The sequence below is a fragment of the Hemicordylus capensis genome, chromosome 14 (assembly GCF_027244095.1).
Source record: "Hemicordylus capensis ecotype Gifberg chromosome 14, rHemCap1.1.pri, whole genome shotgun sequence".
Classification (NCBI taxonomy): Eukaryota; Metazoa; Chordata; class Lepidosauria; order Squamata; family Cordylidae; genus Hemicordylus; species Hemicordylus capensis.
In genome coordinates, this window is record NC_069670.1 from 14,843,426 (window position 1) to 14,860,269 (window position 16,844).

Below are 16,844 nucleotides of genomic sequence, written 5' to 3' on the forward strand. Positions count from 1 at the left end.
TCTTGACGTATTTCTGGATTTTTAAAATGCTGGTTTTAAAAAGCTACTTTTTCTGGAGAAGCCAGAGCAAATAGGGAGAGCACTGACGTAGAATCATAAGAGGGATGTTCTCCTTAGAAATGCAGATATCGCTCTTTAGGAAGCTCTCCCCACCCCTTGGCTAGAAGGAAAACATGGAGCATGCCATGTGAACTTGTTTCAAAACAAAATCCGAGAGCAGAAGGGAGGGGTTGCTACCCTCAATGCCGCAAGTGTGAGTCGAAGTAGCTTCGCTCAACATTTACCCCGAAGCATAAAGCCACGTGCAAATAACTCCCATGCTGCAGCCTGCCCAGTAGGGCTTACCTCGGCCAGTGAGGATCGTGTGTCATTGCTGTGCCCTGTATGGCCTGGTTTTGGAAGAGGTGCAAAGAATAAGTTCTCCTCCTCCTGCACTCTGGGGTGGAGAAGATGCCGATGTGATCTCCAAGCACAAAGGTACTGATTTAGGAGAGGGGAGAGTTGGTGTGAGAAAGATGGGCAGAAGTTAAAAAACAAACAAACAAACAAACCCAAACCAGTCCTTTAATTTGCTTTTAAAGTGCTATGAACCGGGAAGGGTGTGTGTACCCATTTCCTCTCATTCCTGTGCAACAACTTGCATCAAGCAGATCTCCAACCTGTCCAGTGCACACAGAAGATGCCGTCTTGTACAGAAGGTGATGGGAAATCCTTGTGATTCCAACCCTCAGAAATCCCGTGCCTATCTATCTATTGGTCCATCTAGCTCAGTATTGTCTTCACAGACTGGCAGCAGCTTCTCCAAGGTTGCAGGCAGGGATCTCTCTCTGCCCTCTCTTGGAGATGCTGCCAGGGAGGGAACTTGGAGCCTAGATGCTCTTCCCAGAGCAGCTCCATCCCCCTGAGGGGAATATCTTGCATTTCTAGTCTCCCATTCGTATGCAACCAGGGCGGGCCCTTTTAGCTACGGGGACAAGTCCTGCTTGCTACCACAAGACATATCGATTCCTGAAAAGCTGCTGGTTCGGTTTTGCTGGCTTTGTTTTCACCATCGCTTTCCTTTTGGTCCGTTCCTCCAACGGCGAATCCGCCTCCTCCTCCTCCTCCACTGGCCAAATCACTTGGTGGTTGTTTCCAAAGACAGCTCAGCTCTCCCGGTTTCTTCCTGCTCCAGCAAACCAGGGCAGTGCAAAGAGTACCCTGAATTTCTCACCACCTGAAGTGGGGTGGGGTGGGGTGGGACGTGGGGAGAGAGAAAGAGGCAGGGCCCCCCCGGGGGCTTTGCCTTCATGATCTCAGCAGCCTAAATGGGGCTTAGAGGGCAGGACTGGGGAGCTTAGGAAAGATCAGTGGATCAGGCAGAGCTGGCCACGGGGAGGATCAGACAGCAGTGGCTAAGCCAGGATCAGCTTTTGAGTGGGGGGGTGGGTGGGAGGGAGGAAGCCCCTAGACAGGACAGGGCTGCTACTAGCTGGGATGTGCAGAAGGAGGAGGATTAGAAAAGGCGGGCTCAGAGCAGATGGAGGGGGGGGGGAAGTCTTTGCAGTTCAGCGAAGGCCGCCCCATTTCGCAGGAGATCCCCTCCTCCTCCTCCTCCCAGCTCCTGGGGTTCAAGATAAAGGCGACTCCTCCCACCCGAGGTCCCCGAACCGGCTTCTAGTTGCATTGCAGGCTTGCAACGCAGACAGTCAGGATGGAAGCGGAGGGGTGGGGGGGAAGAAGAAGGCAGCCTCCCAACTCCGGCTCTCAGCTGATGATCTCGGAGAGTAAGGGCGTCATGGTGCTGAGGTCCTGGAAGTGGTGGATGTGCAGGATCTGGCGGGTGTTTTCGACTTTCAGCGTCCGCAGCTCCGTCAGCAGCAAGAGCAGCTTGGCGTAGAGGAACCTGGAGAGGCAGGGCAGAGAGGGAGGCCCAAGGTCAGCCCTTTTGCCCCCCCTTGTGTTCCCCTCCGCTGAGGGGCAGCGTGACGGATCTCACCCACCTGCTCCCCCCCCCCCGTGGCCTCTTCCAGAAAGGAAGGGCGGCCCGCGGAGGCCGCTCCACAGAGCACAGTGTGGGGAGCTCCTGGCCGCATCCAGCCCTCTGCTACTTCTACCTTCAGAGGTGCTGCATTATGATTTTAAAGTCTTTTTTAAAAAAATGCCTAATCTTGGGGCGGTGTATGGTTATCGGCTTAATGATCAGGAAAGGGGCTAGGGTGTTGTTGGGCCTCGGATCTTTTAAGCCTCGAGCAACGCCCCTGCCTGGTCTCGGGTCCCTTTCTTCTTTGCCTGCCTCATGTTCTTAGATTTGGTGTTTTTTAAAAAAATCTTTAAAAACTGGGATTGCATCCCCCAGGCACTGAAGTCTCTGTGTCGGTCTTAGAAATATTGTGCTTGCTCTTTCCTAGTTGAGAGGGTTTTGGAAAATATTTTCATTCTCTTGCTCTACTGACACTCTTAATCCCATCTCTTGCCACATCCGTAAAACAGCCCTTCAACGGGTTTCTTGGCCAGCCTCTTCCTTAGAGAGCTCTGGGATTTGTGCTTTGTGAGGTGGAGGGGAATTCTGAACAGATAATTCTCAGACTCTACTCTCATATTATTATTATTATTTCTTGTTTACACAGTCAGACAGGTGTTATTGACTGGTTTGTTTTATCCAGATATCGAGTCCTTCCCAAGGACCTGGGATGCCAGAATTTTATCATCAGTACTGTTGGTTATTATAGATATCGTCGCAAAATATAGGCTGTTCCCAGTAAAGCTGCATCATCATCATCATCATTATTATTATTATTACATTTAGATCCCGCTCTTCCTCCAAGGAGCCCAGAGCGGTGTACTACATACTTAAGTTTCTCTTTCACAACAACCCTGTGAAGTAGGCTAGGCTGAGAGAGAAGTGACTGGCCCAGAGTCACCCAGCTAGTTTCATGGCTGAATGGGGATTTGAACTCGGGTCTCCCCGCTCCTAGTCCAGCACTCTAGCCACTACGCCACGCTAGTCAGGCCTTTGGTCCATCTAACGCAGAATTGCCAACGCTGGCTGGAAGCAACTCTCCCAGGTTTCAGGCAGGAGTCTTTCCCAGCCCTACCTGGAGATGCTGCCAGGGGTTGAATCTGGGACCTTCTCTGTACAAAGCAGAAGCTAACTGTACGTGCCAATTGCAGCAGAACCCAGGAGGAAGAGGAGAAAAGGCAAATGCTGAAGAATGTCAGTGCTAGCAACTCACACTCAACATCCCTCCCTCCCTCCCAAAGTCACAACAAGGATAAAGTTTGGACAGTGGCTTTCCAGGGAACTGTAGCAGGAGATCAGGAGAGCCAGAATCTCTGCTGCTCACCTGCCGCCGGGCAAAGGGTGTCGCTGGTCGATGTAGCTTTTCAGAGTGAGGGCGATTTTCTCTTGGGTCTCGTCAATCGCCTCTCGCTGAGTGACATTCACGTGGTCTGCAAGATGACAGGCAGTGAGAGATGAGGCACAGAAGGAGTGGGATGTAGAGGAGGGACCCCCCCCGGCCGTGGGGGAGAGAGCCCCCTGGGCCTGTAAGGCCAAGGAGGAGTCCCGCTCAGAGCCGCAGATGTGGGAGGGCTTACGATAGTCTTTGAAAGAGCATTTAAAAGATGGCACCTGGGGAAAAAGCACTTGGCACATGCTCAGGAGCACTTTGTCTGGAGGTCAGTGTTTAAAAACCTTGCTCTCGTAGGAACATAGGAAGCTGCCATATGCTGAGTCAGACCATATGTCCATCTTGCTCAGTATTGTCTTCACAGACTGGCAGCGGCTTCTCCAAGGTTGCAGGCAGGAGTCTCTCTAAGCCCTCTCTTGGAGATGCTGCCAGGGAGGGAACCTGGGACCTAGATGCTCTCCCCAGAGTGGCTCCATCCCCTGAGGGGAAGATCTTGCAGTGCTCACACTTCTAGTCTCCCATTCATAGGCAACCAGGGCAGACGCTGCTTAGCTAAGGGGACCAGTCATGCTTGCTACCCCAAGACCAGCTCTCCCCTCCTCTGCTGCACCCGCTCAGAGGCACCGCTCCTGGGTTTTTTGAAATCAGGAAATCTAGGACCGACAAACAGAAGGACTTTTGCACACAACGCATAATCAACTTGTGGAATTCTCTGCCACAAAATGTGGTGACAGCCATCAACCTGGATGGCTTCAGGAGGGGTTTGGATAACTTCATGGAGGAGAAGGCTATCAAGGACTACTAGTCAGAGGGCTATAGACCACCTCCAGTCTCAGAGCAGGATGACTCTGAGTCCCAGTTGCAGGGGAGTAACAGTAGGAGAGAGGGCCTGCCTTCACCTCTTGCCTGTGGACTTCTTAGGGGCATCTGGTGGGCCACTGTGCGAAACAGGATGCTGGACTAGATGGGCCTTCTTGGGCCTGATCCAGCAGGGCTGTTCTTGTGTTCTTTCGAAATCGGCACCTGGCAACTGTGCCCGTCCGGGGCTGTGTGGTTGTGGCATGCAGCAGGTCTCCTGCCCTTGGAGAGAAGGGTGAAACCTGTGACCGGCTTACCTGGGGAGAAGAGCACCAGCGCTTGTAGCAGGACGTATTCGGCCTCATGCAGACGCAGCTTCCTCAGGCTGATGTGGAACTTGAGGAGCGGCTCCAGGTAGATGTGCTGGAACCCGGCTGGAAGAGAGAGGGGCAAGTGACCACCAGGTGTATGGGGAGGGGGCTGCACTGCCTGTGGACCCAGAGAGGGGTGCTCAGGGGAGATTCGAGGCCAACTCCACACTATGCTGTGGAGCGGGATCAATTCTCCTCTCCAACCACACGGGGGCACTTTCACACAACCATTCCAGGAACAAGGCTTTTGACAACAGGTGGTGTGCAGTGTGCACCCTCAGAGCAGCGTGGTCCCAGAAGGGCGACACGATCAGGCTTCTGTAGGGGGCCGGTAGACCATCACGGAGCCCTCCGCCCCAACACAGCCCCTTCCCCATCTAGCAGGGGCCACCCAGGATGTGCACACCTGGCTGTTTCTTGGGTAAGGTTGCCTGGCCGGAGGGCCCCTCATTTCTGCAGCAAAATCGTCACAGTTGTAAAGTGTGACGATCTGGAGCACAGTGTGCCAGCCGCCCTCAAGGCGGCCAAATTCTAAACCGCACACTACTGGCTTCGTAAAATATCATTTTCCTAGCCGTGGCAGGAATGCGAATAACTTGGCTAATGCAGATCAGGTTGCCCTTCTTGCAAGCAAAAAAACCGAGGTTCTTGCATAAACAAAGAGAAGCTTCTTGATTCCCTGTCAAGCCTTAGATTGTAAGATATCCTTTTGGGTGCCCTTGCCTGATGATCACCCATCATCGTGTCTCTTCTCCTTACAGTGCAGCAGGCTATGAAACGGAGTACAATGGTGGAGAATCCTATCCACTATCCTATCCTATTTCCACTAAGTGCTGTCTGGGAAAATCCAGCAATAAGAGGTCTTCCAATAGAGGTCTTTGGAAGTATCTAATGTTTGTTAGCAGGAAGTTTTCCACACCCAGCTTTTAGTTCGTATCTCCTCCGGAACGGAGGGGGTGCGTTCCCGTATCGGCCAAAGGCCAAATTTATGCCGAGGTCCCGGGAGCAGTTCACACACAATTTGGGGTTTTTTTTGCAGTGCGTAAGAGTTTCGCCTGATTGATACCTGGGGTTAAAAGAAAATCCACTTTTTGCTTTGGTTTTTTGGGGGACAACTTGGAACTCGCAGTAAAGTCTTAGTAAACCTGCGGTGAAGCCACTTAACGGCACAGCGGGGAAATGATTTGACTAGCAAGCCAGAGGTTGCCGGTTCGAATCCCCACTGGTATGTTCCCCAGACTATGGGAAACACCTCTATTGGGCAGCAGCGATCTAGGAAGATGCTGAAAGGCATCGTCTCATGCTGTGCGGGAGGAGGAAATGGTCAGCCCCTCCTGTATTTTACCAAAGAGAACCACAGGGCTCTATGGTCACCACGAGTCAACACTGACTTGACAGCACACTTTAAGCCTGCAGCAAAGTCTGCTATTTGGGAAAGCTCCAGGTGTATGAATAACAGTTCCCAAGAGAGCAAGAGGATTGTGTCCTTGTTCCCACACAAGCGGTGCTGGGCACCCAGGCTTCCGGCAGCTTACCCAGGGCGCCATCTTGGATGGTGTAGCAGTGCTGGCCGCATTCCCAGGCACTGGTTTCTTCATTGAAGACGGTGTTGAACTGGATCTGGCAGATCTCAAGGGTGGCCCCTTTGAGGAGGGAGATCTGATCGTCAATGGGCAGACTTCTGGTTGGGGGACAGAAGAAAGCTATTCAGCATTTGAAGCAAATCAAGATGGCAAACGGAACCAATTTTTAGTACTTCTCCTACCACAACATTTCTGGTGATGGGCTAAAGCAGACGGTCCCAGAATGCACGGGCACGAATGCTTCATGCCCCCGAATGCACGGGCACGGCTCAGAACCCGCCCCCCCCGGACGGGCCGTGTGCCCCACCCACCTGAAGGATGGGATGGCCTTGGCAAACTGGATCACTTGCTGGATCATGAAGGTGCTGAGGTCGGCGAAGAGCGGCAGCATGGAGAACACGTCCGGCAAGACCTCCTCCGGGTAGCTCTCCATGTGATCCAGGGGGGGACTCCGGGATCTCGGACTGCGGATGTACAGGCGCACGGGAGCCTGGAGGGAGACGCTGGCTGAGAAGGGAGAGAAGCAGCGGCTCCCGCTAAACCCAAACCTAGGGTGGCCCTCTGCTGGCTTTCCAAATCCGGGTGCCTAATTTGCATACGATGTAAATTGGCCTGGAAATAATTTCTGAGCCGAGTCGCGATGGCACGTTTTGCTCCGTAACTGCGCTTCGACAAGGGCTGGAGCTCAGCTTTTTTTTTTTTTTAATGAAAGCTGAAATCTGGGCGAATCTGGGTGGGCAAAGCCATCCAGGTGAGATGCTTAAAATCCATGTGAAACCCGGAATATCAGGGGGCGGGGCATGGCCACTCTACCCAAGCCCCCATTTTTTTCCGGGCTTGGCTACGATGACCTCACGTTTCTTTTGTTTTTAAGTGTTTAAATCTATGGGTCTTCCTCTCCCCAACAGGCATATTTGAATAAGAAATTAGAAAATGATGAAGGGTTGGGTCAATGCATACATTTGCCAACTCTGGCTGAGGCTGTTTCTGGCTATTCCCGCCCCCCACCCCCCGGCCAGTATTTCCCACAACACCAAACCTTTCAAACCCCCAAGGTGGCTTCCAAGAGTCACCCGGAGATGGGTGCCAATTCCGGCCAACTCCAGGCTCGTCCCGGAGCCCCGGCTGCCCGATCAATGCACCCTCCAGGGACCGCCCTGAAGCTCACTTGGTAATGGCTGAACTGGGAGAAGCTGGAATCGAAGTTTTTCTTGTGGGCCTCGGTGAGGATCTCGATCAGCTGCTCCTGCTCCGCGCTGAGGCTGTGATCCGCCAGAGGCTCCCACGCCACCACGGGGCTCGTATCCCCCTGCTGCTTCTGCTGCCGCTGCTTCCGACGCAGCCGCAAGGCCTCCTCCGACATGATCACTGCCGAAGAACCAAGAGGCGTCTCTCAGAGACAGGTCTGCTCAACCGGCGGCCCACCGAGCCGAGCACAGAGCTGCAGCTGTGTTCAAGGAACCCACTGGGGCCTCCAGCCTCCCTCCCACGTTTGGCTAAAACGGGGCCAGTTGTGGTGCTTCTGACATGGGTGGTGGGCTGCTTGCATCTTGTGACCCGCCAAATGCTCAGAGGGCCTGAGGTGGGGCCGTATTCACGGGATGGGGCCGTAGCTCAGTGGAAGAGGATCTGCTTGGCATGCAGAAGGTCCCGGGTTCAATCCCTGGCAGCATCTCCACGTCGGCCTGGGAAAGCCCCCTGAGCTTGAAACCTTGGAGAAGCTGCTGCCAGTCAGTGCGGACGATGCTGCACTAGATGGACCAAGGGTCTGACTCAGTACAAGGCAGCTTCCTGTGTTTCCGTTCAGATGAGCTTCAGACCAGATGGGCTTGGATCTGATCTGGAATGGGTCTGTGAGGACCGCCTTCCTCCATATGAAGCTGCCTGTTCATGGAGGTCATCTTCAGGGACCCAGTTCTGGGTTCTGCTGCTCACTGAAGGTAGCTGGTGGTATCCAGCCCAGGGCCTCCTCTGTTGCTGCCCCCAGGGGATGACCCGCTACAACCGCGGTAAAATGCTTCGGCTTGGGCAGACTGAAAACATAAATAAAGGATTGAGGCTGGTTGTTGCGCAGAGCCACCAGCAGGGGGAGTAGCCTTTTCTAGCTTGTGCAAAACTCTACAGCGGGGAAAAGACAGGTATTTCTTTGCGCTGTACATGCGATGTTATGGGACTGTAGCGCAGCAATAAAAGCCGAAAGAAGGCATTAGAAATGTGAAAGGCACCTTGCTGACAGCGCAGGGACTGCACGGTCGAAACACGGGCAGTTCGGAAGCACACTCGTGACACTGCTGTAGGGTGCAGTCTGGAAAGCACCCTGGCCATGGAATCTCCTTCTGGGATAAACCTGGCCGGCCTCTTCCGTCACCACCTGTAGCTGAATTGTGAACACCGCCCCTTTTCCACAGGCTTAGGACCTGGTTCTGAATGTCCTGGGCTTGGTTCTACGCAGAGTCTTTTTTTTTATTGTGTCTGCCTCTTCGCAGTGGTTCTGTGTTGTTGTTTTAAATTGCATTTTCCTTGTTTGTTTAAGCCCTGCTCGGGCTGGATGTCCTTTGACTGTTTCTCTCTGCCTGTGCACCGCCTTGCAGGCATGATTGCAGAAAGGCAGTCTATGCGTGCACACTGTGAAAGCCAACGCAGTGACCTGTGAGCACCGTCATGCTATTATACAAGCCCTGCGTCTCAGCCGGATCTACCTGTACCCAAAGGTGCTTCTGGAGCAACGCTGGCCCTGAAGACCAGATTGGGGCACCTTAAACCCCAGGGCGCCCCTGGGCCCAGGCACGGTCTGTCCACGGCAGGCTCTGGATAACCGAAAAGTGTCGCGGCTGCTTCTAACACTGATCTTTTTTTCCGCCCGGTGTGTGTCTGCTTTCCCCCTTCCTTTCCGCCTGCCTCTCTGCTAGGGCCCAGCAGAACTGCTTAGGATTCTGCAGGGAGAGCCTCCGAATGGATTCGGACCTCCCCTTCTCCTCCTACACGGTGCCGGCCCGTAGAAGAAGCACCTCTAACACCATTCTGTCCCGGGTCGGGTGCCAGTTGTTGCTGCCACCAGAGCTAGTGCATGGCCCAGATCCAGGCTGTATTTCCTTTCTTCCGATGACACATATGCCCCCGGCGGTTACATCGCAGGCAAGCTGCAGCACAGTACAAGGGGACTGCAATGCATCACTGGTCCCCCCCCTCCCTTTGCCCAGTGCTGCTGCTGCTTCTTTCTCTACATCTCTCTCCACTGCCAGGGGGTGCAGGATAAATCTTCACCCCCATCACGTCCCGCACCTCGCCCCCATTAATGATTCTGCACCCGGGCCTTTCCCCCACTCTTGGCTGTGCGGCTAACCTGCTCTCTGTTCTCCTGGGGCGGGAGAGAAATCTTAAGTGTCTTTTTCTGCAATCGGAGGAGGAGATGAATCTATCCCTGTTCCCTTAGGTTGTGTTGTGTTTTCTTTCTTTCTTTAATGGAACCTGACCCTTTGGGCCGATCGATGCAGAGGGAAGCCAGCTGGGCGGCCTCATCCATCTAGCCCGGTGTGTGGCTCCCTGGGGAGTTGATGCAGCTTTGCTGACAGCCTCCTCCTCCTCCCCCCCCACTCCCTGCCTTGCAGCTGCTGCCTCTGCCTCCCTCCTCGCAAAAGCTTTGCAGAAGCAAACAAGCTGAAGGCTCTTCCGCGCATGACACGGAAAGCCTGTGCTGTGGAGTGCATCCGTGGTGCAGTTTGCCGGTTTGCATGTGGAGACGGTCACTGTGGGACCAACCCCCACCCCATCCCAGGCCCTCTTGAAACCCAAATGGGCCTTCTAGTTGGCACTGGGGGCAGGGATGCAAGGGAGGGGTTCGGAGGAGAGGCCAAGGAGATCTGAGGACTAGCTCTGTAGAAAAGGGCAGCCCAAATGATCAGGGGGGCTGGAGCGACTCCCCTGGGAGGGAAGACTACAAGATTGGGCTTTTTTAGTTTAGCAAGGAGGCAGATCAGGGGGAATTGATTGATGCATATAAATCATGCACGGTGCGGATCAAGTGGATAAAAATCAGTTTTTCTCCCTTTCTCATAATATTAGAAGCTGGGCCCATAGGAACATAGGAAGCTGCCATAGACTGAGTCAGACCCTTGATCTATCTAGCTCAGTATTGTCTTCACAGACTGGCAGCGGCTTCTCCCAGGTTGCAGGCAGGAATCTCTCTCAACACGATCCTGGAGAAGCCGCCAGGGATGGAACATGGAACCTTCTGCTCTCCCTAGAGCGGCTCCATCCCTTAAGGGGACTCTCTTCCAGTGCTCACACTTCTAGTCTCCCATTCATATGCAACCCGGGCAGACCCTGCTTAGCTAAGGGGACCAGTCAGGCTTGCCGCCACAAGACCAACTCTCCTCTGGTCATTTGTTGAAGCTCAATGCTGGGGGATTCAGGAAAGACAAAAGGAAGCACAGAATTTGCCGCCGCCAGATGTGGTGATGATGGCCCCAATCTAGACCATTTAAAAAAGGGATTCAGCAGATTCATGGAGCACAGGGCTATCAATCACTACTAGTCATTCATGGAGGACTATCAATGACTACTAGTCTTGGGTGCTGCTTTTTTCTGTCGGGATCCTGCTGTCCAGTTTGAAAGAAATGGTTCCTGTCGGTGTGGCCGAGTTCTGTCCTGTTATTTGTAAGTTCCGAAAAGTTTTTATCACTCAATCTCATGTTATTGTGAACTGTTGATTTTATGCTGGTCTGTGACCGAAATAAAGTCTGTTCTGTTCCATCGGGATCGGTGCGAGGGACGCCCCGAACACCAGCTGCTAGTTGTCCTCTTTCCCCCGCTTGTGGGCTCCCCAGAGGCCTCTGGTGGGCCGCTGTGTGAAACAGGATGCTGGACAAGGTGGGCCTCCTTGGGCCTGATCCAGCTGGGCTGCTCTTGCGTTCTTACGCCCTAGGTGTTCTGAAACTTCTGAAAGAGAACTCATCTCTTTCAAAAACGTGTATCTTTAACACATTCCCCCCGCTAAAGAGAGCCCTATTGATTTGGGCGGAGTTAACTTTCCGACAAGCATCTTTAGGATGGCAGGCTTACTTTCGTTCCCAGTTTATGGGTTCAGCCTTCAGCAGTGGGTCCAGGAGTAGGAGGAGGCAGCTGTGGATGGGGGTGAGGGTGAGTGACTTGCTTGTCTTTTGACGCCGCCCGTGCTAGCCTGGTGTTTTTCAAACTGTGTTCCTGTGGGGGGCTCAGGGTTTATTTGGAAGCTTAGCAGATGCCCCCTGATATTTCTCACAGGTGAAATGACCGAAGAAGGACCTTCTTGTAACATGGGTAAAGGTGTTAAGCCCATGCAGGAAGGATTCTTGGCGTATAGGAAGTCTGAAAGCAGACTGCTAGCAGGAGACTGCTTCTATTCCACCACTCCAAGTGTCTGTTTATGCCCCTGATAACAAGTTAATATCAGCACAACGCCACAAAAAAGGAAGAGAATCCAGCAGAGGCCGGAGGCACATTTTAGAAAGAGAATCCACTCACACTCCCAATGCCTTTGGAGCATGCATTCTGTACTGTCGACATGCCCATTAACCGTTTCTTACAAAGCCCCAACAGGCTTCCTGGTGTGAAGTCCTGACTCTTTCTCAGGGTTTTTGTGCCCGAGTGAGGCTTGTTGATAGCTACTTCTGCCTCTGTCTAGTTGTTGTTGTTTTTATACCCTGCTGCTGGTGTTGTCATTTCCTATTGTTTGCTTTTGTTCTTTGCAATTCCTATTTGTTTGTTTTTAAATTTTCAGATGTATTATTTTTTCGTTTAAAATGGTAAACAGCTTCATGCTGCAGTTTGCATAACAAATGGGATGCACATTTTTCAACAAAACACACGCACACACACATATCAATCAATCAATAGGTCTAGAAACTGATTGATTGATTAAATAAATGAAATCTGGTGCCAGCTATTCTTAGGGGACATGGTCGCTTTTCTTGGGGCACTGTAAGAAACTACACAATATTTTCTGCCCCCAGTGAAGAACTTGGGCTTGAAATGCATTGGGATGAATTGCTTTGATTCTTCTTGATACAATTTCACCCTGCCACCTGGATTCTCTTGTATGTCCCTGATGACCTCTGACCTCTCTGCGCTGCATTGCACAGCCTGGGTGCTTTCCAGATTACCCGCTGCAACCGTGCCACGACAGGTCTGTTAAGTGTGCTTCTGTACTGCCTGTGTTTCGACACTGCAATCCCTGCGCTGTCAGCAAAGTGCCGGTCACATTTCCGATGCCTCCTTTCGGGTTTTATCCTTGCATTTTAGTCCTACAGCGTTGCATGTGCGTCGCGAAAATTGTCTTCCCCCGTTGTAGGAGGGTTGCGCAAGCTATTTGCATTTTCAAAATGATCCTGCCTATCTGAAGCATTTTACTGCTGAACAGCGTGTAATCCAGGGGCGTAGCAAGGTTGGAGTGGGCCTAGAGACAAGATTTTAAAATGCCCCCCCCTTCACTGAAGCTCAGCTCCTGAATTAAAGAAATCTTAAATGAGGCTGAATAGTGGTTTAAAAAAAAAAAAAGCATAGTAAAATTTATAACCTGTGTGCCACAATAGAACATCATCCTAAATTATTTTTTTAAAGGTTTTGTAAATTGTGGACGATGCAAGTCATTTAATGCTACTAGAGAAAGACCTGCTGTTCTGGCAGCTCCAGGTCTGAACACTCACATCAGTTCTGGAGAATGAATACAACTGAAAGAAGCCCGGGCGGGTGCGCGGCTGGGGGAGTCAGTCATGCGACTTGCCTCTGGGGGGCACCTCAAGGCAGGGGGCCCCCAGACAACTGTCTCCCCTTGCCCTATGATAGTTACGCCCCTGGTGTAATCTGGAAAGCGCCTGGCGCTTTCCTGGACAGCAGGCTTTACTGAGAGGCTTTACTACGAATTTGAAGTTGCCCCCCCCCCAAAAAAAAAACGATACAAAAAGTGGATTTTTTTAAAACCCTGGAAGATACAAATCAGGCTACACTCTTAACATGCAATTTAAAATAACCCCCGAATTGTGTCTGCCGTGCTCCACCATAGCTCTCAGGGACTTGGGGGTAGATTTGGCCGATATGTGACCGCCGCACCCTCTCCATTCCGGAGGAGATGTGAACTAAAAGCCGGGTGCGCAAAGCATCCTGGCAAGAGCAAAGCATCCTGGCACTGACTTACTGTCTTTCCGCATGCCCACGGACAGGCATTTCTGGTAGCGACAGGCCTGGCATTGGCGTCGCTTGGCTTTGGTGATGGTGCAGCTGCAGGTGAAAGGGCAGGTGAACTGGACTCCTTTGATGACCGTCCGCCTGCGAGGAAGAGGAGGAGATGGATGTGGCTTCGTCAATGTAAGGGCTGCCCTCGCGGCCGGAACTCGGGCATGAGAAGAAGCCTCCTCCCTACGCTCCTGATGTGAACCGCCCCGAGCCATGTTTGGAAGGGCAGTATATAAATAAAATAAAATAAAATAAAAGCATGGCCGGAGACGAGGAGCTGGCTCGTCTGCTTTAAAAGGGAGGCCATGTGATGGAGTGGCCCTGCTCAGATTCTGTCCCCAGCTTTGTCCCACCCAGCTGGGACTTGACAGACGGGCCGGCTCCCTGCCTCCGACTCGGCTTTTATCCGACGCACGATCCAATATCAGGACTGTGTGCACGCATCTCAAACTAAGATCGGAGGCTTCCCCTACCCGCATCGTGATTGTGAGGACAGCCCTGTGATGTATCAGTGCCTTTGCTAGCACTTCAACAACCACCACCACCTCCACGCACAACTCTGTGTTATGTACAAAACTAACGACAAAGCCAGAGTTTGTTCAACCAGAGTTTGATGTCCCGGTTTAAACCAGGGTTTGTGCAAGCTCATTGTAACTTGCCCGGCTCTGGTTGGTGGGTGGTAAGGTTCTGTTGCAGGGGTGGGCGGACCGGGCCTTCCAACTGCTGTTGAACGACAACTCTCATCCTCCCCAGCCAGCATTTCTTGTGGCTGAGGATGCTGGGAGATGTAGTCCAACGAGAGCTGGAGGGCCAGGTTTGCCCATAGGAGAAATCAAAAGTAGACACAGTCTGCCCGCTGTGCTGTTGCAGGGGGAGCCTGAGGGTCCGGGTGGGAGCGTACCGAAAGAAGCCCTTGCAGCCCTCGCAGGTCATGACGTGGAAGTGGTAGCCAGTGGCCCGGTCCCCGCACACGGAGCAGGTTTTCTCCTCCCCGTCGAGGTCCGTGTCCCCGTGGCTCGAGGCAGTGGTGGTGGGGCTGCTCCTGCAGCTGCTCTCGCTATCGGAGGGACACAGCATGGCCGGCTTCGCCACCCCTAGGCCCCTCGCAGAGCGCGGCCCTCCGGTGGCAACGGGGAACGAGTCGGCGAGAGGCGTGTCGGGCTCCGGCCTGCAGCAAACCAGTGGAAACCGAAATGCACATTAACCGATAAGGCTTGCTGTGATGTTGTTGTTGTTGTTATTACATTTATACCCCGCTCTTCCTCCAAGGAGCCCAGAGCGGTGTACTACATACTTGAGTTTCAATTTCACAACAACCCTGTGAAGTAGGCTAGGCTGAGCGAGAAGGGGCTGGCCCAGAGTCACCCAGCTAGTCTCATGGCCGAATGGGGATTTGAACTCGGGTCTCCCCGGTCTTAGTCCAGCACGCTGACCACGACACCACGCTGGCTCTCATGGCTTGTGATGTGGCTTGTTCAGTTTCGTTTCATTCCAAGAGAGGGGGCCTGTTGCATTTCTAAGGGGGGCTAGGACCCCAAGATCCCCCATGGCTACACTCCTGGGGGCTATCTAATTCTCCTGCTCTGAGCTGGCTGCGTTGTGTGTGTGTGTGTTTGTGATGGTGTGTGTCTGCCTGCATCCCTCCTTTAAGGGTTTCCGCATTCCCCGCTTTCCTTTCTGCATAAAGGCAGGCCAAGGGGCTTCAGGGAGCCGGGCTGGTGGCCCTGGCTAGCCCAGACGCCGTTGCCACTAGCCCCTGGAGCCTGGCGGTGATTTCCCCTCCGGCATTTCCCGGAGCAAGCCCAGCCTCTCTTGAGCGCTGTGTCACGGGAGCAGAAGGGCAATCTTATGTAACTCGAGAAGAAGTGAAGGTCACCGGGGGACTGGGGGTGGGTGGGGGAAAGTGGCACTGCTGAGTGTCGGGATCTGGCCGGGAGGAAGGGGGAGCCGAGCGAGGAGGCCAATCTGGGCCGCCTTCTGGGCTCCACCGCCGACCCAGCTTCCCCAGACGGGCTCTTTCTCCACTTTTGAAACAGCTGCGCACCACCTATCTGTAACCACAGAGAAATGGCGAGGGAGAGTGGAGACCTGGCCGGGTTGGGGCATCAGTCCTCTTGCCTTTCCTGGTCACCAAGACACCTCCGAAGTCCTCGTCCTCTCCCCTCCATTGGCCCCTCCACCCTCTATGCAGCCCCAAAGGGATCCCACCCCCTCACTTGGCCCCACACCTGGGCATTGCTTACCAGCTGAGTGCCCCGTGATGTGTGGGCGTGGGGGGGGTCAAAGCTGTGCAAACAAGGGCAGCGAGGCGGCAGGCGAGGAAGGGTCTCCTCAAGGCCCCCGGGACCCTGGTTCCCTCTCCGGCGGTGGTGTCCAGGTCCCCAGAACGGGATCCGGATTGATTTTGTTTGATATGGCTGGGTGAAATTTGTACTTTGTCCTTGGGAACACAAAGGAGTGGACAGGAGCAGCTAGCGTGTTTCTGTGTGGGAGTGCGAGGCGGGGGCAGGAGAGGCCAGGAGTACGAATCGGAGCGGGGGGGGAGCACCAAAGGAGTTTAGGAGCAGGTAGGATGCAAAATGAAGGGCAGGGGCGGTCATGGAGGGGTGTGAGCAGGCTTAGGGTGTGGGAAGCAGGACTGGCACCTGATATCCTGGCAGAGTTCCTCCTGTGAATTGTGTGGCGGGTGGCAGCAACGCAGATACCCAGATACCGTTTCCCCCCCATCAAAGGCCATAGAAGCTGCCACCTACTGAGTCAGACCCCTGGTCCATCTAGCTCAGTATTGTCTGCTCCGACTGGCAGCATCTCCCCCCCCCCCCGCCCGGGTTTCAAACAAGAGTCTTTCCCAGCCCTACCTGGAGATGTTGCCGGGGGATTGACGCTGAGACCTTCTGCATGCAAAGCAGATACTCTGCCTCTGAGCTATAGCCTTGTCTCCTGTCTGTGGCAGCACTGCCAGAGGACAAGGTGCAACCGTTGAGCTTCTGCCTGTCACACAGCTGCGCCACAGTTTGGCCTAATGTGTGGATAGGATTCAGAAGGGCTCTGTCGCAGGGGCAGTTTCACACATGCAGCGTACCGGACGTCATGACTCAGAGCTGATTCGGGATGTGTACAAATTGAATTTTCAGATTCGATTCAAATTCAAATCGAGACTGGCCGATTCGAATCCGAATTGAGTTGGCCCCAAACAGGCCGTTCCAGTCCGATTTGGATTCGAATTAAATTACCCTTTTATCGGGTGATTCGATTCGGATTCGGATTCGGATTGGCCCGATTCGATTTAAATCAATTCAAATCAACCCACACATCCCTTGTGCTGAATCAGTGACTCCACATGCATGGCCTGCCCAGGTAGCCCTGCTCCTTAAGGCGTGGAAGCAGTCTCACTCGATTCAACCAAACCTGCTTTGATTGATTGATGAATTAATTAAATTGACGAAAGCCTGCCTGAATTTGCAGGACACTAAAACCACCTCAGCAGAGGT

At 53.3% G+C, this 16,844-nt stretch overlaps 1 protein-coding gene across 2 annotated transcripts; it reads right to left on the minus strand.

Moving 5' to 3' along the window:
• Positions 1-548: 548 nt before the first annotated feature.
• Positions 549-16,288, minus strand: NR1I3 (nuclear receptor subfamily 1 group I member 3). Of its 2 annotated transcripts, none has more exons than XM_053277241.1 (9): positions 16,212-16,288; positions 14,255-14,521; positions 13,316-13,446; positions 7,313-7,512; positions 6,456-6,634; positions 6,097-6,242; positions 4,508-4,624; positions 3,327-3,432; positions 549-1,885 (listed from the first exon to the last, which is right to left on the minus strand). In XM_053277241.1, exons 2-9 carry the CDS (start codon positions 14,428-14,430, stop codon positions 1,747-1,749), a joined length of 1,194 nt encoding a protein of 397 aa, XP_053133216.1. In that variant the 5' UTR covers positions 14,431-14,521; positions 16,212-16,288; the 3' UTR covers positions 549-1,746. The 2 variants fall into 2 exon arrangements, with proteins under 2 accessions (XP_053133216.1, XP_053133215.1); XM_053277240.1 differs by lacking the exon at positions 16,212-16,288 and adding an exon at positions 15,597-15,725.
• Between the last annotated feature and the right edge of the window lie 556 nt (positions 16,289-16,844).

Excerpts from the sequence above, each read along its gene's own strand:
- NR1I3 (XM_053277241.1), bottom strand. The coding sequence starts at position 14,430 with ATGCTGTGTCCCTCCGATAGCGAGAGCAGCTGCAGGAGCAGCCCCACC. Across the intron at positions 6,635-7,312 it reads CCCAGTTCAGCCATTACCAA|GCTCCCGTGCGCCTGTACAT; the intron begins GTGAGCTTCAGG and ends GTCTCCCTCCAG. Across the intron at positions 3,433-4,507 it reads GCTGGTGCTCTTCTCCCCAG|ACCACGTGAATGTCACTCAG; the intron begins GTAAGCCGGTCA and ends GTCATCTTGCAG.